This window comes from Octopus sinensis, linkage group LG13 (assembly GCF_006345805.1).
Source record: "Octopus sinensis linkage group LG13, ASM634580v1, whole genome shotgun sequence".
Lineage (NCBI taxonomy): Eukaryota > Metazoa > Mollusca > Cephalopoda > Octopoda > Octopodidae > Octopus > Octopus sinensis.
The window spans coordinates 63066534-63091128 of record NC_043009.1 but is presented as its reverse complement, the minus strand read 5'-3'; the positions used below and the strand labels follow the sequence as shown (position 1 = coordinate 63091128).

The 24595-nt window shown below is 38.4% G+C and overlaps 1 protein-coding gene across 3 annotated transcripts in view; it reads right to left on the bottom strand.

Annotated features, from left to right (window-relative positions):
• Nucleotides 1-24595, bottom strand: part of LOC115218320 (anoctamin-7-like) — a 139235-nt gene that overhangs the window by 79982 nt on the left and 34658 nt on the right. The window contains exons 2-3 of one of the 3 annotated variants that reach the window (XM_036508460.1): nucleotides 9842-9994; nucleotides 8222-8327 (exon numbers count right to left, since the gene is read on the bottom strand). The exons of 1 other annotated variant lie outside the window; for it this stretch is intronic. In XM_036508460.1, the coding sequence (XP_036364353.1) occupies nucleotides 8222-8239 (18 nt within the window). In that variant the 5' untranslated portion in view covers nucleotides 8240-8327; nucleotides 9842-9994. The remainder of the gene's footprint in view (nucleotides 1-8221; nucleotides 8328-9841; nucleotides 9995-24595) is intronic. One more of the 3 variants, XM_036508461.1, reaches the window with a different exon arrangement.

The window sequence follows — 24595 nt, the reverse complement described above, 5'->3', positions numbered from 1 at the left end:
AAAAAGATTGGACACAATTCAAGCTGCAGTGATAGCAGCGGAGGAGGAGGGGGAGGAGGAGGAGGGGGAGGAGGGGGAGGAGGAGGTAGTGGTGGTGGAGGAGGAAGGTGCAAGTTACCATCACATGATGTAATTATTAGCACATTGATTATAATAACGTTTAAGCTTCTTAAATAACAACTTAACTTGGAGATTACAGCTTACTACCATAACAGTCATGGCACTTCATGAAATGCTGAAGAATGATACAGCTGCACAACAGAATTATTCAAATGTTCACTGATATTTTTGGAATGCTGCAATGCCATTTCTGCACTAGAGGAATACTCAGTCACATACTAAATGGGTTTCCAAGAGAGTGTATCCAGTTAGGGATGGGTTCTCTTAAGTAAAGACACATAGAGCGGGATCAAATACCACAAGGCACCCCATTCCAATGGCTAAACAGTTATGCCAAAGGTCTGGTCCTTTATCAATCAACACCAAATTTACAGATGACTTTAGCATAATTTGAACACAGAACGTAGTGAGCTGGAGTAAATACCACATGACAATCTAACAATGACCAACACACTGCCTTGTACATATACATAGTAGAATGTGTGTGTGTATATGTGTGTATATGTGAGTGTATATGTGTATATGTGCATACACATGTATGTATATGTGTGTGTGTATAGGTACATATATGTTCATGTATATGTGAGCAGATGTGTGTGTATATGTGTGTATGTGTGTGTGGAGGCACATGGCTGAGTGGTTAGGGTGTTGCCCTCATGGGTGTAAGTTTCTGCTTTCAATTCCTGGACTGGGTGATGTGTTGTGTTCTTGAACAAAACACTTCATTTCACATTGCTCCAGTCATATATATCTCTTTACTCTTTTACTTGTTTCAGCCATTTGACTGCAGCCATGCTAGAGCACTGCCTTTAGTCGAGCAAATCGACCCCAGGACTTATTCTTTGTAAGCCTAGTATTTATTCTATCAGTCTCTTTTGCCGAACCACTAAGTTACAGGGACATAAACACACCAGCATTGGTTGTCAAGCAATGTTGGGAGGACAAACACAGACAAACACACACACACATATATATATATATATATACATATATACGATGGGCTTCTTTCAGTTTCTGTCTACCAAATCCACTCACAAGGCTTTGGTCGGCCCGAGGCTATAGTAGAAGTCACTTGCCCAAGGTGCCACGCAATGGGATTGAACCCAGAACCATGTGGTTCATAAGCAAGCTACTTACCACATAGCCACTCCTGCACCTATATATATATATATATATATATATATATATGCTGCCAATAATTAATAAAATACATGTGTGTGTATATATATATACACATATTAGAGAAAAAAGCAAAACCAAGGCAGAACAAGGATCTCAAGTCATTTAGAATAATTTAATTAGGGTAAGGTGAATTTAAAGTCATTCACCTTAGCCTAATTAAATTATTTTAAATGACTTGAGATCCTCGTTCTGCCTTGGTTTTGCTTTTTCCTCTAATATAACATACACCTGCTGTAACAGAACCCTAACACAGGTCCCTAGATCCTGCCTCAGCTGTGATCGTGGAACCTAATGGTCCAACCAACTATAGCACTTACCCAGCGTACCTATTCGTTTAGATCACCAGTGAACTAAACCCCTCATATTCTATATTCTATAATATATGGGAGACCCCCTTTGGTCATGACTGACCGTGGGATTGCACCTAGAAAGTTACCTTCCGAGGTACAAGTCCGAGCAAGGTTATTTATGGAAGACCAGCAGTCGCCCGTGCATACCAACCTTCCCTCTCCATGCCACCAGTGTTATCCAAGGGAAAGGCAAAGGGGCCACCACAGCTTGGCACCTGTGACGTCGCAACTCATTTCTACAGCTGAGTGAACTGGGGCAACGTGAAATAAAGTGTTTTGCTCAAGAACACAACACACAGCCCGGTCCGGGATTCGAACTCACAACCTCACAGTCGTAAGATCGACGCTCTAACCACTGAGCCATGCATCATATATATGAGAAAAAGAAGAAAATGGAGAAATTGAAATGCAGACATCAGTTTATTTAAAGATATTAAAATCCATATAATGAAATTCCAGTCCTACAACCATTTTCATATCCAATTAGTTCAATTACAGAAATTAAATCAAATTAAGTTAAATTAATTTAATTTAAAGTTTAATGTTGAAACTGGTTAATTGGGTATTTCATCAGGGAAGAATTCTCCAAAAGAGACATTTCAACCCGTTGGTTGACCTATGACACACTCAGATGTGTGCGTTTTAGAATGGGCATTGTTTTTAAAAAAAACCATTATTTTCATATATATCTATATATATATATATATATATATATCGGTGAGCCGGTGAGCCGATAATCGGTGGACGCACGCAGTTGTCGAGTGGTACCCGCGTGAGCGGAAAAGACCACCCGGAAGACCTCCACGACGGTGGAGTGACGATTTCAAGAGGACGATTGGGATCACGTGGATGAGAAAGGCCCGATCCAGAGAGGAGTGGACAGCGTGCTGTGACCAGCGGTGTCAAATGGACACCTGACAGACTGGTCGGTCAAAGTGATCAAGTGATATATATATATATATATATATATATATATATATATATTTAAACAATTGCAGTGTGGAAGGTGTTTGTAAGCCATTTAAGAAACACACAAAAGCCGTTCGATTCACTTCAACATTTAAGTTTAATTTGCCAAAATATTTTCGTCGCTAAAATCCGCGACCTCTTCACTGACAAAAATCCATGCTGCATCGCGGATATTTGTCAGTGAACAGGTCGCGGTCTTAAAGCGACGAAAATATTTTGACAAATTAAACTTAAATGTTGAAGTGAATCGAACGGCTTTTCTGTGTTTCTTAAATGGCTTATAAACACCTTCCACGCTGCAATTGTTTTCGTTCCAGCACACGATCTCAGATCAAATCACTTGCTATGAAAGTACATCTCCGTAATATATATATATATATATATATATATATATATATATATATATATATATATATATATATGCACATATAACAAATACGTTTGATATATTCGTGCATGTGCATATGTAACATATGATGGTTTTTATTGGTGGTGGTGTGGTAGTTAGGGTGAAAAAGATGTTATAGGGAGAGAGAGAGAGGGAGAAAGATTAAAGTGAGTGAGAGAGAAAGATGGCAGAGAGAGAGAGAGAGAGCAGGAGAGAGGGAGGTAACATTCATCCAGTAGTTTATGCCTGTGATTGTTAAAATACTGAAGACAACAAAAAAAAATATGACACATCAGAACTGCTTGCTAATCACCATTTAATTGTTTTGCGTCATCAATATTTGTGCATGAATCTACAGTCAATATAAACTTTGTAGGCAAAAGCAAAAACTAGACATTACCAGATACTATTTATAGAGAATTTATATTAAAACTAAGTACACTAAAGTTGTAATTACTATTAACGTAATATGTTTTATCTCATATTTAGTTTTATAAATTATTATAAGAATTTCAATGATATATTTATGAGAAACGTGCTTAATTGAATCTATTGTAAAATATCGATACATTGCCACATATAGAAGACATAATGTCCATCTACACCACTTAATTAAAATATTTTATTATATTACATAATATTATATTATACTATACTATACTATACTATACTATATTATATTATATTATATTATATTATGTTATGTTATATCAAATATCATATCATATATCATATCATATATATTATATATCACATCATATCATATCATATTATATATATTATATTATATTATTATATTATATTATATTATATTATATTATATTATATTATATTATATTATATTATATTATATAATATTATATTGTATAAGAGCCCAGGACTTATTCTTTGTAAGTTTAGTACTTATTCTATCAGCTTTTTTTATCAAACCACTAAGTTTTGGGAACGTAAAGACATCAGCATCGGTTGTCAAGTGATGGTGGGGGAACAAAAACAGACACACACACACAAACACAACAAATACACACACACACACACACACATATGACAGGTTTCTTTCAGTTTCCATCTACCAAATCCACTCACAAGGCATTGGTTAAGACAAGCTATAGTAGAAGACACTTGCCCAAGGTGCCATACAGCGGGACTGAACCCAGAACCATGTGTTTGGGAAGTGAGCTTCTTACCACACACATATATATACTATACATATAAATATATTATACATATATATTAATATATCATACATGCATAATCATCATCATCATCATCAGTTTAATGTTGTTTCCCTACAAACATTGCTTTCTTTGATCTACATCTCTTCACTTGAGTATCAGCATCGTCACTCTCAGACTCACTGACCCAACTTAAGGCTTGTTCCCAACTGCAGCCACCTTTTCCTTTAGACTTTTGGGACTTTTCACCACTATGGCTTGTCCCAGTCAATATAACATCTCCATTCTATCTGCCATCTCGCAATTCCTTGCCATATTCTTAACTTGACTCATAAAATACTATTATACATCCTATGGACAAACGCCAAATAAATATAATCACTCTCCCTTTTCTCTCTCTCTCTCTCTCTTCATTTCCCCATCTCTCCTTTTTATCTCTCTTTCTCTCTACTTCTTTTTACCCTCTCTTCTTTTTTTATCTCCCTCTCTCTTTTTTTATCTTTCTTTCTAGTATCTTTCTCTCTGCTATCATTGATGATGATGACAACCTCAATAGCAACAAAAATGGACAACAGGAAGAATGGAAACAGCAGCAGAAGATGAAAAAATGAAAGAGGAAACTAGTGATGTATTATCATCTCTCTCCCATCTTTTTATTCCGTATCTCTGCTCCCTTAACAACTCTCCCTGTTGCCATATTTGGTTTAAGAATTTCTTTTTCCTCATAACAATTCCCTCTTCAACTCTGATGGTGCTCCAGCCTGACCACAGCCACCTGGCTGCAACACATAAAAGAAGAAAAGAATGCTTGTAGTAAGTATGGTAAGAAGATTGCTTACCAACCACAGGGTTCCAGGTTCAGTCCCACAGCATGACACCTTGGGCAGACCAAAGCCCTGTGAGTGGATTTGGTAGACAGAAACTAACAGAAGGTGGTGAGCTGGCAGAAACGTTAGCATGCCAGGCAAAATGCTTAACAGTATTTCGTCTACCGTTACATTCTGAGTTCAAATTCCGCTGAGGTTGACTTTGCCTTTCATCTTTTCGGGGTCGATAAATTAAGTACCAGTTATGCACTGGGGTTGATGTAATCGACTTAATCCCTTTGTCTGTCCTTGTTTGTCCCCTCTACGTTTAGCTCCTTGTGGGCAATAACGAAATAAGAAACTGAAAGAAGTCCATTGTGTGTGTGTTGTGTGTGTGTGTGTTGTGTGTGTGTGTGTGTATGTGTGTGTGTGTGTGTGTTTGATCCCCCATTCCCACATGATAATAAGTGATGACAACATCCTAACCACTCAGCCATGTGCCTCCACACACACATACACACATATACACACACCTATGCACACACATCTGCTCACATATCCCATCATGATAACAAGTGATCCCTGTAACTTAGCAGCTCAGCAAAAAGAGACCAATAAAATAAGTACCAAGCTTAAAAAAAAAAAAAAACCTGGGGTTCATTCATTCATTCAACTAAAATCCTTCAAGGTGGTGCCCCAGCATGGCCTTGGTCTAATGATTGAAACAGATAAGATAGATGATAACAAAATATTTCCTATTTCCCCTTCAACTTCTTCTTAACATCCTGCCCCCTTTCCTTTTGCCCCGATCTCATACTTATATCTTGAGTTTTACAACATTTCTTTATGGAGTCTTCTCCAGCTTTTACACACATTTTTCTCTGTTGCTTAATCTCCCATCAGTCTTCTTAGATTTCATGATCCGTAATAAAAATACTCTCTTCGTTTTAGCATCCGGTTTTTTACATTTTAATATTTATCTCCGATTTCAGCCATTCCTCGTTCATCAAAACTGAAGTCTACAACAAAATGTCACATATAATAAGCGTAAAGAATCACAGAATTCCGCTCTCCAAGAAATGAACGATCTTCAAGAGAAGATTGTCTCAGCTTTTGGAATAAAAACCAAATTAAAATTAATCCTTGTACATGGAAATTAACTGATGAGTAGAATATCGTTAACTGTATCTACCAAGATTATTCTTTTTATTCTTTTATTCTTTTACTTGTTTCAGTCATTTGACTGTGGCCATGCTGGAGCACCGTCTTTAGTCGAGCGAATCGACCCCAGGACATATTCTTTGGAAGCCTAGTACTTATTCTATCGGTTTCTTTTGCCGAACTGCTAAGTTACGGGGATGTAAACACACAAGCATTGGTTGCCAAGCAATGTTGGGGGCACAAACACAGACACACAAACATATACACACACATACATATATATATATATACATATGTACGACAGGCTTCTTTCAGTTTCCGTCTACCAAATCCACTCATAAGGCTTTGGTCGGCCTGAGGCTATAGTAGAAGACACTTACCCAAGGTGCCGCGATGTGGGAATGAACCCGGAACCATGTGGTTGGTAAGCAAGCTACTTACCACACAGCCACTCCTGCACCTATATAATTATATAATTATTTCTTAATTAGACATAAGCCTTTTATCTTTTACTTGTTTCAGTCTTTAGACTGCGGCCATGCTGGGGCAACATCTTGAAGAATTTTAGTCGAATGAATCAACACCAGTAATTTTTATTTTTTAAGCCCAGTACTTATGCTATCGGACCTTTTTGCCAAAACGCTTAGTTGCAGGGATGTAAACACACCAGCACTGGTTGTCAATTAGTAGCAGGGGACAAACAAACACACACACATACATATACACAATGGGCTTCTTTTAGTTTCTATCAACCAAATCCACTCACAAGGCTTTGGCTAGTATGAAGAAAAAGTAGAAAAAACTCACCCAAGGTGCCATGCAGTGGGATTGAACCCAGAACCATATAGTTGGGAAGCAAACTTCTTACCATACGGCCAAGGGGTAAAAGAGACAGAATAGTTGCAAGGTTAAGAAGCTTCTGGACAACTAATCTCATGGTTATCAGTTCAAACCTTGCTGCCCCTATTGAGTTCTTCCTCTGGGTAGGTCACATGACTCTGATTATCATAGTCAAAATAACCTAACATCTTAACCAAGACATTATAATGTAATCGTCATCATCACCATTATCATCGTCATCATCATCATCCTCACCACCACCACTGCTGCTACTACTGTCACTACCCACCACCACCACTACCATCATTACCACCACCACCACCACCACTACCATCATTACCACCACCACCACCACCACTACCATCATTACCACCACCACCACCACCACTACCATCATTACCACCACCACCACCACCACTACCATCATTACCACCACCACCACCACCACTACCATCATTACCACCACCACCACCACCACTACCATCATTACCACCACCACCACCACCACTACCATCATTACCACCACCACCACCACCACTACCATCATTACCACCACCACCACCACTATCACCATCATCACCCTACCACTAACACCATCACCACCTTATCACTACACCCATCATTACCACCACCACCACCACCACCACCACCACCACCACCATCATCCCCACCACTAACACCACCACCACCACCACCATCACCACCACCACCACCATCATCATCATCACCAACACCATCACTCTCCACCTCTGACATCACCACCACCATCATCATCACCACCACCACTAACACCATCACTCCCCACCACCACCACCACCACCAACACCATCATCATCATCACCAACACCATCACTCTCCACCTCTGACATCACCACCACCACCATCATCATCACCACCACTAACACCATCCCTCCCCACCACTGCCATCACCACCACCACCACCACCATCTTAATAGCATTTTTCCTTTTCCATGCTGCCATGGGTTCAGCATATTTGCTCTACAGCATAATATCTCTCTTCTGTGTGGCCCAATATTGCTGTGATCTGACCTCAGCACTTTTTCCCATGTTTTCCCAGGTCGCCATCTGCTGCAGATACCATCTAGCAACAGCCCTCATTTCTCACCCAGCCCCTCATCACTGATTTTATCTAAATGTTTATACTTGAAATGCAGAGGAATTGTTAAACATTTTATAAACACTGATAGACTTTGTAGAAAATGTATTTACCTTAAGGTCAGATAGCATTCTGAACAGTAATTGTTACTGCTAAGCGAAGATTTTGTGTTTAGCTGTTTTGAAATGATGAAGGAACTTGGATCAAAAATGGAGAAGTCTGCATTCGGAACTGGATGAGAATGTTGTATAATTGGTTTTTAAAGAGAACAAGTAAAAATGGCAGTTTTCTTTGCTTTTTTTTTTGTCAATTTATATATATATATATATATAGGTGCAGGAGTGGGTGTGTGGTTAGTAGCTTGCTTACCAACCACATGGTTCCGTGTTCAATCCCACTGCATGGCAATTGGGCAAGTGTCTTCTACTATAGCCTCAGGCCGACCAAACCTTGTGAGTGGATTTGGTAGATGGAAACTGAAAGAGGCCCCTTGTATATATATATGTGTGTGCATGTGTGTGTGTGTGTGTGTGTGTATGTGTGTGTGTGTGTGTGTATGTTTGTGTGTCTGTGTTTGCCCCCCACCCCCACCCCAACATCGCTTGACAACCAATGCTGGTATGTTTGCGGGACCGTCACTTAGCAGTTCGGCAAAAGAGACCGATAGAATAAGTACTAGGCTTACAAAGTCCTGGCTAAATAAACCTGTCTCCTAGCTTCCCTTCTGGCAGGCTGATACAATTCCTCCGTTCTTCCAGTCCTTCCAAGCCTGTTTCTTTTGACTAATAGCCCTGTCAACTACATTGTTCCACCACCACGTTACCTTGGGTCGAGAGGGGACTTTGCACCATCCACAGATCTGGTCAGTGGCTCTCAGCAGGTTGTCCCATAGAAACCTCCAGTTGTCTTCCACATTATGTGATGCTATATCCCCTTCTATTTCATCGAAGGCTTCGAGTAATATGTATATATATATGTATATTCTCTATTTTCCTGAAACTGGTTCATTATGTGTGTGTGTGTGTGTGTGTGTGTGTGTGTGTGTGTGTGTGTGTGTGTGTGTGTGTGTGTGTGTGTGCGTGTGTGTGTGTGTATGAATGTCTTTGTGTTTGTATTTGTCACACACCACTGCTTGACAATTGTTGCTGTTTTGTCTATGTCCCTGTAACTTAGCAATTCGGCAAAAGACACTGATAGAATAAGTACTAGGCTTAAGTTTAAATTGTTCAACAAAAACCCTGCCAGGCGGTGCCCCAGCATGGCCACCATTCAGTGACTGAAACAAATGAAAAACAGATATTAAATATAGAAGTATCTCTTTTTTTTTTCTCTCCCCTAAATAAAAATTTTGTCTTCATTAGGTTTATTTTAAGACCCCTTAATTCTTGGTTTTGCTTCCACATTTGTAACTTTATACAAAAATACAGCTCTATTCGTCTGCCGTTACATTCTGAGCTCAAATTCCGCTGAGGTTGACTTTGCTTTTCATCCTTTCAGGATCGATTAAATAAGTACCAGTTACGCACTGGGGGCGATGTAATCGACAATCCATTTGTCTGTCCTTGTTTGTCCCCTTGTGGATAGTAAAGAAATATATACAAACATACAGCTCTATGAACTGGGTCTTTGGTATACAGGGGTTTGCGTGACTTAACATTATGTTTGCATGTCATTTTCTCTTTGGAATCTTCTGGAAAGAAAAAATAATGATAATAATAATAATTCTGACTTACAGAGTTGCAGTTGCAGTGAGTTCAAGAGATCCATCATAGAGTCAGACATTGAGAAAGAGAAAGGTAGTCCATATACGGAATTCTAGCTTATGTCAGAGGTCATTGAATGAAGTTTGTGATGTTATCTCAGGGTCAATATGAATAAACTGGTGCCTGAAGACAGAACAAAAGTAGAAAAAAAAACACTCATTAGACCATTGAAGCATTAAAGAAAAAGTGGACATGAAAATCATATATATATATATATATATATATATAAAGTTAAATTAACTAGGGAGATACTATTGACAATCTAATAATTTATTTATATTATGATATTACATGATATACTATGAATATAATATTATATAACATAAACTGTTATTTTAAAAAAATATGCATATGCAAACACACACACACACACACACACATATGCAAAAAGCTTCTTTCAGCTTCCATCTACCAGTTATCCACTCACAAGGACTGAAGTAAAAAACACTTGTCCTAAGTGCCACACTGGGATTGAACCCAGGTTCATCTGATTGGGAAACAAACTTCTTACCACATAGCTATGCCTGCACCTACACACACACACACACACACACACACACACACACCTAGTTACATACACTTACACACACACACACATAGTTACATACACACACACACACACACATATACAACATTCAAAACCCTGTAACTACTTCCATATCCATGGTTCCACAAAAAATAAAAACCCCACAAAATTTGACAGAGCTGAAACAGGTAGTTTGCACTACATACTCACACTCACACACACATACACATACACACATACACATCTTGGATATTGTTATTTGGAATAAAATGAAACACAGGAAATGGATTTCGTTGTGCAATTCAGCTTTCTGCTTGACGTCAATATGGTAAAATAATAAAAAAATACGGGGCAAAGAAGACATTGATGAATGACTGATACAAACCCCTGTACCCCCGATATACCCTTTTGGCATGAAACCAGTTTCTGTGAAAGCAATAGGGTGTTTAGCCAATCCATCTCGATCAAACGATGACTCAACTCCCATTTTCATACAACACAGATTTATTTCATCTGAAACAAACAAGTCTTTAATACAAACAACCGTCCCTCCGATTTCCCTTCTTATTAATTAATTAATTTTCCCTTAATTATCACACTGATCTGGCAGCTGATAAAACTAAACATTCATAATTCATATATACTCTTACTCTTTACTCTTTTACTTGTTTCAGTCATTTAACTGTGACCATGCTGGAGCACCGTCTTTAGTCGAGCACATCAACCCCAGAACTCATTCTTTGTAAGCCTAGTTCTTATTCTATCAGTCTCTTTTGCCAAGTTGCTAAGTTACGGGGACATAAACACACCAGCATCGGTTGTCAAGCGATGTTGGAGGGACAAACACAGACACACAAACATATACACACACATACATACATACATACCAATATACATACATATATTTATATATATATATATATATATATATATATATATATACACATATATACGACAGGCTTCTTTTCAGTTTCCGCCTACCAAATCCACTCACAAGGCTTTGGTCGGCCTGAGGCTATAGTAGAAAACACTTGCCAGTGGGACTGAACCCGGAACAATATATGTATATATGTGTGTATAAATACATACATATGTGTGTATATATATATATATATATATATTATATTAAATTAGAGACAAAACCACTATTAGGCAAATCATACAATGGAAAACTTAAGCGAATACATAAGATTATTTAATTTATATTATTTAAATATATAACAAAATTATTAAAAAAATATAATTAATATATCACTACGATCGTTTCATGGCTGTTAATTTCTTTAAATTTTCAAGTCACAGTCATTCATCAGGTGTTTAAATATTTATCTTGGCAAGGTTTAAATCTCGCCAAGATAAATATTTAAACCACCTGATGAATGACTGTGACTTGAAAATTAAAGAAATTAACAGCCATGAAACGATCGTAGTGATATATTAATTATATTTTTTTAATAATTTTGTTATATATTTAAATAATATAAATTAAATAATCTTATGTATTCGCTAAGTTTTTCATTGTATGATTTGCCTAATAGTGGTTTTGTCTCTAATTTAATATAATATAATATTTTACTATAAAATTGGATTCAATCCTAAATCTGATTTTTCCCTGTAAGTTTGGATTATCCCTAATATTTATTATTATTATTATATATATATATATATATATATTATATATATATATATATTATATATATATATTATTATTATTATTATTATTATTATTATATTATTATTATTATTATTATTATTATTATTATTATTACTATTAATATTTAGCGGAAGCAAATGAAGTGACTCAAGTGCTGAGAGTCTTGTGTGTTGTGCCAATGCCCCAAACTCTCTGCCTTCGAGTCACTCCGTTGCTTCCATTAAATATTAATAAAAACACACATATACGCATATTTTGAGTTCTACTTTTCCTGTTTTCATCACCATACCTGTGTGTATATGTGTGTGTGTGTGTGTGTATGCGTGTGTGTGTGTGTGTATGTGTGTGTGTGTGTGTGTGTGTGTTAGCATAATATTGTACTTTAAGAAGGTCATTCTGCCAACAAAAATACACATCCAGGTTGTTGTTCATTTATTGCTATTATTAATTAATTAATTTAATTGATTGATTTAGTTAATTGATTTCCCAAAGTCTCTCCAAACAACCGTAGTTTTTCCAACAATGCTTTTTCCTCAGACTGTCTAATTTACTTTCCATGTTTGGTATTTATATGTATCGTGACTGTGTACATGTGTGTGTGTACATGTGTGTGTGCATGTGTGTGTGTGTGTGCATGTGTGTGTATGTGTGTGTGTGCATGTGTGTGTATGCATGTGTTTAATTATTAATGGGCTGGTAATAGTTACGCTTTGTGTTTCTGACCAGGAGCATCCACATGTGGGCTTCCAAGCATGGTTTTGTTTTTGCTTCATATGTGTAACTATATATACATATACATGCGTGTGTGTGTGTGTGTGTGTGTGTGTATGTATGTATGATTGTGTGTGTGCGTGAGTGTATTTTGTTGCTGTCATGGTTTTATGATCGTCATCTGGGAAGGTAACACTATTTCAGTTCAGTTTTTATAGCCCATTATATTTTGGTTATTAATTTTTATAGCACCTTCAGTTATCGCCATCTCTCTATCTACGTGTATGTGTGCCTATATATATATATATATATATATATATATATATATATATATTATATATATATAGTCACCATGATAGATCAGTAGCCACTACACACAGATGAAACATTGGCCCTGTTGCAGTCATTTCCATAACAAATCCTTATATTTTGTTGTAGGGGTCCTGAATGAGAGAGGAAGATGCGAGATGGCCACCAAAATTGGCCGTGCAAAAGTTTTCAGCCACCTTATATAAACCAGTTAAGATACAATGTTTTAAAGCAGAAAAATGTCTATAACGGAAATTTATTACCTAATGTTCGTTTCAAGAAGTTACTATACATTGTTGATATTTCGTGTGCCTTCCCTTAGCTTCAATAATTGCTTCAATGCACCTGGGAAGAGATGTGTACAAATCCTTCACTATCTTCACAGGTATGCGATGCCTTTCTCTGTGGCAGAACTTGCACAATTCTTCAGGATTGCATGGTTTCTTCTGGTGAATTCTTCTCTTCAGTTCTGTCCACATTTGTTCGATGATATTCAAGTCAGGGCCCTGAGCTGACCAATTTTTCAATCCAGTAGCACCTTCATCAGCCAGACTCTGTTGCGTTGCTCGTGATCTGTGGCATGGAGCTCTGCCATGCTGAAAAATCTCATCTTCATCCAAGTCTGGTATCGAATTGTCCTTCAGCAACTGGATGCATTTGGCATTATTCATGTCACCATTAATTATTCCCAAAGCATCAGACTCTTACCCTCAAACTTCACTGCTTTTGTCATATAACAAGAGTCGTTTTGCTTTCTGATAAGCGAGAATTTGTCAGAAGACCTCCAGGAGGCAGCCTAAAAAACTTTTGCACAGCCATTTTTGGTGGCCGTCTCACATCTCCCCCTCTCATTCAGAACCCCTACTACAAAATATAAGGATTAGGTATGGAAATGACTGCAACAGGGTCAATGTTTCATCTGTAAAAAACATAATGTGAAACATCCATTTATAAGTTGGCAATTTGTAGAAATTTACAATAGTTTAAAGTAGCCAAAGACTTTTGTATGGTATTGTATGTATGCGTGTGTGTGTGTGTATGTGTGTGTGTGTGTGTGTGTGTGTGTGTGTGTGTGTGTGTGTGTGTGTGTGTGTGTGTGTGTGTGTGTGATAGGCTTTTTCAGTTTCCATCTACCAAATCCACTAACAAGTTTTGGTTAGTCTGAGGCTATAGCAAGAGACACTTGCCCAAGGTGGCATGCAGTGGGCCTGAACCCAGAACCATGTGACTAAGAAGCAAACTTCTTACCAAACACTAATGCCAGCATATATATATATATATATATATATAAAGGAGCACTCCGTCGGTTACGACGACGAGGGTCCCAGCTGATCCGATCAATGGAACAGCCTGCTCGTGAAATTAACGTACAAGTGACTGAGCAATCCACAGACACGAGTACCCTTAATGTAGTTCTCTGGGAGATTCAGCGTGACACAGAGTGTAACAAAGCCAGCCCTTTGAAATACAGGTCCTACTCATTTTTGCCAGCTGAGTGGGCTGAAGTAACATGAAATAAAGTGTCTTGCTCAAGGACATAACGCGTTGCCTGGAATCGAACTCACGACCTCACAATCGTGAGCCGAATGCCCCTAACCACTAAGCCACATGCCTTCACACACACACACATATATTTGGGTCCTAAAAACGAATGGTGTGAAAGACATGCATAAGGAGTCGTCAGTCAACAATAGACCACACATATTTACAGAAGAAAACAAAGTCTGAAAAATATTTTAATAAAATATCTAATAGAAAACATATAAAAATGGTATGATGAAAATAAAATCTACCTGGAAAATTATTGCAGTAAGATGAAGTTGAGCTGGTCTATGAAAAACATGGAATATGCATCCAATCATAAGATAAACCATTATCACTAAACCTATAACTATTCTTTAACCTTTTCATTGTGATATTTAAAAAAAAAAACGGAGCTAGGATATTTTGCAAGTTATATTGCCTTCATAGACTCAACGAAGAGAATTCAATCTACAAAGCAATTGCCCCAGCTCCCCTTCAGGTTTGGCAAAAGCCATGTGGTAGACAATGAAAAACCTGGCTGATGAGAGTCAAGGCTGATCTGGGACCCAACCTAGGCCCCCGTGTCTACGGCGTTCGCTGCTGGAATAAGGAGTGATTGGAGATCACGCAGTCATTAGCCTCAAATCGCCAGGCCTGGTCGGCATTTGTGAGAGATGCAGTATTGAGGATGAATGAAGCCAGCTCAATCCACCCCGGGTGAATGCTGTCTCAAGACAAGAAGAAGAAGAAGATAGACTCAACATAATTCATCACGGTTAACGTACACAATATCAATATATTTTTAACGTTGTTCACCACTGTTAACTGAAACACTGTCAGTATGTCATTAAGGTTGTTCACTGTGATTGACTTGTACAATGTTCACCACAATAAACTTATACACTGTCATTATGTATTAAAGCTATTCACCATGAATCACTTCAAGTGTTGACTATGGTTGACATATGCCCCTTCAGTATGTCTTTAAGATTGTTCACCACGGTTGACTTATACAGTGTCCACCCTGATAGACTTACATACCATAAGAATGCCTTTGCAGTAATTCACCAGGGTTGACTTATACAGAGTCCACCCTGATAGACTTACACACCATCAGAATGTATTTGCAGTAATTCACCAGGGTTGACTTATTCACTGTTTGTATGTCTTTAGAGTTGTACACCAGATCAGTATATCTTTAAAGTTGTTCACCACAGTTGACTCATACAGCGTTCACCAGGGTCAACTCATACACCCTTAATAAAATAGTTTCATCCGCAAAATACAAAATGGTGTCTAAAACTGCTTTCTGCAGTTAAGGGTAATGAAATTTTGAATGGCTATATCTGATTGATTTCCAAAGTAAATGGGTTATGAAACTTTCTTCTTTGATATGCCTTTTGCTTTGGATATTTAATCTTATAATCAATAATTTGTCTATGTTGTGTCTCTTAAGACTCTGATCAATGACCTCGGTTACCAAGGAGTTACGGATGTCGATCATTCGTGATTGATCATTGACGGTAAATATCAAACAACTATCACTGAAACGCATCTCTTCTGCTTCAATCAAACAAAAAAAGTTTATCAGAGAAAATTAGCTTCGAAATTAGTCAAAGAATGAAATCAACAAACTTTTTAACAGAAACTTTACTCAAAGTGGACCCAACATACAGTGACCCCTGCCCCTCCAAAGGTAGCTGAGGTAACTGCATGCTGATTCTACTCTCTTCCACTCCTTTCTTTCACTTGGATTTCAACAGTGGTAACTTCCAGCTACTCTGGTTTATAGTCTCTCTACGCAATTCCTTTAAGCTCATCTGATGTTTTTACCATTTACCAAATTCCTCCTCTCACCATCAACTCTTTTATTTGATTATCTGTATTGAAGGAGACAACTTTCTTATTTCACCTCTCTCTCTCTCTCTCTCTCTTTCTCTCAATCTCTCTCTCTCTCTTTTTCTCTCTCCATCCCTCCCTCTCTGAAGTCATCATACAACAACATCATCATCATTGAAAAAATGCTACTAGGGTGCTAAGAGCACCATCCGAGTGTGAACGTTGCCATAGCAGCTAACGGGCTTCCGTGCCAGTGGCACGTAAAAGGCACCATTCGAGCGTGATCATTACCAGCTTCGCCTTACTGGCACCTGTGCAGGTGGCACGTGTAAATGAGAACCCAGGTTCGAAATTTCCCCAAGACACCTGATAAAGGCTGGAGGGTACATCAGCCGAAACGTGTTAACAACAAACAAGATGAGGACAAATATCCGTCAATTGTAAATAATGTAAATAATGTAAATAATGTAAAGATGAACTTGTTGGAATTTGAACTAAGAAAATATAACTGGAAGAAATGCTGCTAAGCATTTTATCTGGTATGTTAATGATTCTACCAGCTCACTGGCTTCATTAGATTTACTAATCCTTTCTACTATAGGCACAATGCCTGCAGTTTGTGGGGAGAGGTGAAGTCGATCACACTGACCCCAGTACTTGACTGGTACTTAATTTATCGACCTTGAAAGGATGAAAGGCAAAGCTGATCTCGGTGGAATTTGAACTCAGAATGTTAAGATGGGAGAAATATCACTAAGCATTTTGCCCTGTGTGCTAATGATTCTGCCTGCTCACTGCCTTAGCAACAACAACAACAATAATAATAATAATCTTTTCTATTATAGGAACAAGGTCTGAAGTTTTTTTTTTTTGGTGGGGGTGACTAGTCGATTACATCAACCCCAGAATTTCACTGGTACTTAATTTATCAACTCTGAAAGGATGAATGGCAAAGTTGACCTTGGCGGAATTTGAACTTAGAATGTAAAAACAGGTCAAATACCATGAAGCATTTTACCAAGCATGTTAACAATTCTGCCAGCTCTCCACTTTAACAGATTTAATAATAATAACATAAATAATAAGGAATTAAGATGGAATAAAAGTCCTCAATGACTCAAAAGCTCTGGGCTGAAGGCAGAAATAAAAGGTTTGATTTTTAACAGCAAAAGATCAATACTTGCGGCTAACTTCAAGTAGAGACTGCACGATCAATATAATGAAACAATTGACATACAATCCTTGTAAAATCCAAATATATTGAATGTATTGAACATATCAGTGTATTGAATAGAATAGATGTGCTGATGTGGTTGAATTGGCAGCTGAGTGCAGATGTGGACATATAATTCACTAGACAGCTAGTATCCAGTTGCTAATGAAATTCCAGAGGTTCTCCATCTTGTGACTAATAGCAATCTTGAAATTTTTCCTGATAGTATTATATATGGTATGTTCTGTCAGGAAGAGGCTTGATTCATTATATATACAGGATGCGATGAGTAAATTGTCACCATTTTATATTTTTAATTTCATGCATGTGTATTGCTTGATTTTGATTTTGTTGACTATACAGTATAGTAGGGTCAGTTGGGCACCATCTGTGAGAAAAACAGCACCATGACGCAATTCACTCTGCCAGAAATTTGGAAAAACATGCTGTTATTGCTTGGCATTCATGCCGGAAGCTCCAATACGAATATTTCAGAGTATTTGGGTGTTGACCTGACGATAGTGCAGTTTGAGGACATGTACTGAAAGTGATAAAAATCAAACATTCAGTCAACATCATGGTGTTTTGAATGATCACTAATGATGGCGATGTTATGCCTCCATTCATCTCCCACACAGCCTCACACTCAACACGGAGGCCTACATCAAGTGCTTGGAAGAGGTATTGCTGGAATCAAACTCAGAATCTCGGGGTTAGTAGCCCACACTCTTAACCACTACGCCATATGCCTGTGGGCAATTATGGAGTGAATTTTAGGGCTTATAAATCTAATATTCTCCTATCCTTCCTTAATACCTACTTCTTTATTACCCACAAGGGGCTAAACATAGAGGGGACAAACAAGGACAGACATAGGTATTAAGTCAATTACATCAACCCCAGTGCGTAACTGGTACTTAATTTATCGACCCCGAAAGGATGAAAGGCAAAGTCGACCTCGGCAGAATTTGAACTCACAACGTAACGACAGATGAAATACGGCTATGCATTTCGCCCGGCGTGTTAACGTTTCTGCCAGCTCGCCGCCTTAATACCAGTTTCCATATGCTGTTCATATCTGCACTTAGTCTGCTTAGGAGGTTGTTGTGTCCTAGCATATGTGCTGCTTTTTTTAGTTTCCATATTTTCCAGTGGTGTTCCACAGGGGGAGGTGGTCTCCATTTTTCCATACATGATCAGCTATACCTGATTTATCAATATCTCCCCATGTCACAGCTTTGCAATGTTCCTCTACCCTTATCTTGAGGGGTCAGCATGTTTCGCCTTTGTATAACCTACCACTGCTGCATGGAATGGAGTATATGCAGTCTTTGGTCATATTCTCTTCTATTGGTGGTTTTACTCAAAGGAGATATTTGCAAAGTGTTGTATTACTCTTGAATACTGTCCTTACGTCATATATCTTTTGTATCTTTCAGAGAGGCCTTTCACATAGAGTAGACGGACTAAGGACAGTTTATGGGTTTCATCCTCTCTTTTCTTCATAATTGGAATGGAGAGTATGCTTTTGGGGTAGTTGTTTGCTTAATAGATTGTTACTTATCTTGATCATTTCCCATAGCTAAACCCTCTTCTTATCGATATATATCAGTGTCGATAAAATAACTACCGGTCAAGCAATGGGACAGACATAATTGAATAAGCCACATATCCCTAAAATGTGAGGCCTTGGGCCAAAAATAGAAACAGTTATTAAAATTTATTGGTTGGTATCAGGTCCGCCTGACTGGCTCCCATACTGGTGGCACGTAAAAAGCACTATCTGAACATGATCAATGCCAGTGCCCCCTGACTGAATCCTGTGCCAGTGGTACATAAAAAGTACTATCTGAACGTGGTCAATGCCAGGGCTGCCTGATTGAATCCTGTGCTGGTGGCACGTAAAAGGCACTATCCGAACATGATTGATGCTAGTGGCATGTAAAAAGCACTATCTGAACGTGATCAACACCAGGGTCGCCTGATTGGCTCCTATGCCGGTGGCATATAAAAAGCACTATCTGAATGTGATCGATGCCAGGCCTGCCCGGCTGGCTCATAAAAAAACATCCACTCTTGGAGTGGTTAGCATTAGAAAGGGCATCCAGCTGTAGAAACTTTGACAGATCAGATTGAAGTCTGGTGCAGCCGCTTGCTCTCCAGACCTCAGTCAAACTGTCCAACCCATGCCAACATGGAAAACAGATGTTAAACGATGATGACGATAATGATGATGATGGATTATCAAAATTGTTAGTGTAGCGGACAAATTACTTAGCAATATTTAGCCATAGTTCTTTGTGTTCTGAGCTGAAATCTTGTCAAGGCCAACCATGTTTGGACTTTTTTAAAGATCAATAAAATAAAGCACGAATGAAGAAGTGGAATCGATGGCATCAACTGACCTCCTCCTGCCAATTAACTGGTTTTGTGCTTAATTAGCAAATCACAATTAATAAATCTATCAAAGAGGAACAACAATGGCCTTTAACTTTGTTGAGGTCAACAGTAAGTTGAGGTCAATGTTGTTGCTAATATTTATCCTAAACTTCCATTACAGATTATTTTTTTTTTAATGTGAAAAGAGAAAGAATAGCAGAGACTTACTGTGTGTGTGTGTGTGTGTGTGTGTGTGTGTGTGTGTGTGTGTGTGTGTATCATCATCATCACTTTTTGATGTCTGTTTTCCATGCTGGCATGGGTTGGACGGTTCGACTAGAGTCTGGGAAGCCAGGAAGCTGCACCAGGCCCCAGTCTGATCTGGATGCCCTTCCTAATGCCAATCACTCTGAAAGTGTACTGGATGCTTTTTATGTGCCACTGGCATGAGGGGTCACAGCTACAATTTCCATTTGATTGTAATTTGATATTGAAGTTGATGTTGATGTACTTGACTCAATAGGTCTCCTCAAGCATGCCATGTCGCCCTACAATCCCAGGCACTTTTGAGTAGGCTGGTTATGCGATGCTGGTTTAGGTTACAGCTGTGAACTCACTTGCCCAAGGTGCCATGCAGTGGGACTGAACCCGGAACCATGAGGTTGGTAAGCAAGCTACTTATCACACAGCCACTCCTACGCTTATGAACAACTTTCTCACATTCTCTGTCCAAGCCTCAACTTGGCGCTTTCCCTTTCACACCCCTCTATCCTTTATGTAGTTGTGCATCTGTCTATCAGTTATTTAAACACCCTCATTCATATTCTTAGTTCCTTCTCGACTCAAGCTATTCAACCCAAGCTATAAAACATTAGAATACCTTACATATTAACAAAACATGCAATGATATTTTCTCATCTGCTCTTGTACAAAATACCATATTACATGATGCTATTGACCAAATTATATTATAACCGGCTCATAAATAATTTACCATCGCCTAAATTTTATCAAACACCATAATCTAATAATCAATACTGCAACATTGTAACTATAAATATGTATATATATATATACATATTATTTATATATATATATATATATATATATATACAGTGTATAGTCATCATGTTGCCTGATGATTATGAAGAAGTTCTGAGGAGTAACTTACACAGAATCTGGACTGAATAAATAATATTATTCCACTCTTCTAAATAATATCGATAATTTTGTCACTTAGTTGCAACTCCCGAAAGTATAGAGCCAGCATCTACACAATACACACAGACACACACACACACACACACACACATACACACACACACACAACACACACACACACACACACACACACACACACACATATAAAGGTGAGCTGGCAAAATGCTTAGCGGTATTATGTCTGTCTTTATGTTCTGACTTCAAATTCCACCGAGGTCGACTTTGCCTTTCACCCTTTCAGGGGCAATATACTAAGTACCAGTTGCGTACTGCGATCGATCTAATCAACTGCCTCCTCCCCCCCAAATTTCGGGCCTTGTACCTAGGGTAGAAAAAAGAATATATATATATATGTATGTATATACGTATATATATATCTATGTATATATGTATCTAATATGTACATAGTTTAAATATATACATTCTTTTATTCTTTTACTTGTTTCAGTCATTTGACTGTCGCCATACTGGAGCACTGCCTTTAGTCAGACAAATCGACCCCAGGACTTATTCTTTGTAAGCCTAGTACTTATTCTATCGTTCTCTTTTGCCAAACTGCTAAGTTACAGGGACCTAAACATACCAACATCAGTTGTCAAGCAACGATGGGGGGGGGACAAACGCAGACACACAAACATATACGCACGCACGCACGCACGCACGCACGCACGCACGCACGCACGCACGCACGCACGCACGCACGCACGCACGCGCACGCACGCACGCACACACACACGCACACACACACACACGCACACACACACGCACACACACACACACACACGCACGCACACACACACACACACGCACACACACACACCACACACACACACACACACACACACACACACACATACACACACACACACACACACACCACACACATACACACACACACACACACACACACATACATACATACATAATACATACATACATACATACAATACATACATACAAACAAACATACAAACAAACAAACAAACATACAAACAAACAAACAAACAAACATACATACAATACATACATACATACATACAAGACAAGCCTCTTTCAGTTCTTGTGTCCCAAATCCACTCACAAGGCTTTGGTCGGCCCGAGGCTATAGTAGAAGCCACTTGCCCAAGGTGCCACGCAGTGGGACTGAACCCAGAACCATGTGGCTGGGTAGCAAGCTACTTACCACACAGCCACAACCTTTTAGAAAATCTGTTTTCAAATATTGTGACTATATAAAGTAAGGTTTGCAAAACCTTTTAAATATATATATATATATATATCATCGTTGTTTAACGTCCGCTTTCCATGCTGGCATGGGTTGGGCGGTTTGACTGAGGACTTGTGAGCCAGAGGCTGCACCAAGCTCCAATTTGATCTAGCAAAATTTATACAGCTTGATGCCCTTCCTAACACCAACCGTTCTGAGAGTGTAGTGGGTGCTTTTACATGCCACCGGCATAAGGGCCAGTCAGGCAGTACTGGCAATGACCACACTCAAAAGGTGTTTTTTACGTGCCACCTGCACGAGTGGCAGTCTGGCGGCACTGGCAACGACCACGCTCAAATGTTGTTTTTCATATGCCACTGGCACATTTGCCAGTAAGGCGACACTGTCAACGGTCATGCTCGAATAGTGCTTCTTATGTACCAATGGCACGGGAGCCAGTCAGTGGCCCTGGTAACAATCACGCTCGGATAGCGCTTTTAATGTTCCACTGGCATGAGTACCAATCAGGCGGGACTGTCATTGGCCATGTCAGCGATATATATATATATATATATATATATATATATATATTATACTTTATTTAAAGCAGCTTTAAATAAAGCATATTACTCTACCACTGGTATTTGAGTACTCTTTTTTCCACCTTGTTTCACATTTATGTGTTTACTCCGGTATATATATATATACATATATGTATGTGTGTACGTGTGTGTGTGTGTATGTGTATGTGTGTATGTGTGTGTATGTGTGTGTATGTGTGTGTGTGTGTGTGTGTGTATGAATTGTATGTATAACTCATGAATGCATGGATCAGAGATGTCAAATGATGATGGTGATGATGATGATGATTTATGTGAATTCATACATGTAGACAGACAGACAGACAGACAGACAGACAGACAGATAGATAGATAGATAGATAGATAGATAGATAGATAGATAGATAGATAGATAGATAGATAGATAGATAGATAGATAGATAGATAGATAGATAGATAGATAGATGGATAGATAGATGGATAGATAGATGTAGCCATCATATATATTCTACAATAACTTACACAAACATTTGACTGAACCACAAAGACCCCGTTTACATGAAAGACATTGATTTAAATTATTTTTAAAGAAAAAAAACAATCAGTTTAATAACGACAAAGTTAATTTATAAAATATTATTATTAAAATTAATTGCTACAAAAGCAGTGCATTTCAACACAGAAATTCGGTAATGAAAGGGATAAAAAGGGATCAGAAAGGATGTCTGCAGGTAGTTATTGTTCAAGGAAGAATGAACATTGGAAATCGTTTCTTTTTGTGTTTTGGTTGTTTTTCATTTGTTGGTTTGTTTTTCAACGCAGTTTTAATGATGCCTCCATAATTAAGTGTTAGAGGAATTTCTAAAAGCAAACAGCACAATATCTGGGTTAATTTGAAGCACTTCACCAAAATGTTAACAATCTTACAAGTGACACCAGCTCTACTCTTAGAAAGAACCATGTTTTTTTTTTTATTTCATTTCCCCCTTAATTTCCTGTTATTCCATTCTCGGTGTCAAAAATCTCTAATGTAGGTTTTTAGGAATAACTAACAGTTACTTAGACTAATCAGTAGGTCTGTGACAGTCTCACAATTAGATACATCATTCTATTAAGGTTGGTAAAATTATTGAATATAATTTCCCAGTGGTGGCATCACATAAAAAGCACCGGTAATGGTTCTATGTAAAAAGTAACCAGTCCACACTCAGTAAAGTGGTTGGTGTTAGGAAGGGCATCCAACACGTTTCTAAAACCAACCATAGAAGCCATGCCTAAACAGACAATGGAGCCTGGCGCAGCCCCCACTCTTACCAGCTCTAGTCAAACCATCCATCCCATGCCAGCATGGAAAATGGATGTTAGATGATGATGATGATGATGTAGTTGTGGGTTCAGTCTCATTGTGCAGCACCTTGGCAAGTGCCTTCTACTATAAGCCCTGGACTGACCAAAGCCTTGTGAGTGGATTTGGTAGACGGAAACTGAAAGAAGCCCATCATGGTTGTGTGTGTGTGTGTGTGTGTGTGTGTGTTTGTGTGTGTGAGTGTGCATGCATGTGTGTGTATGTGTGTGTATGTG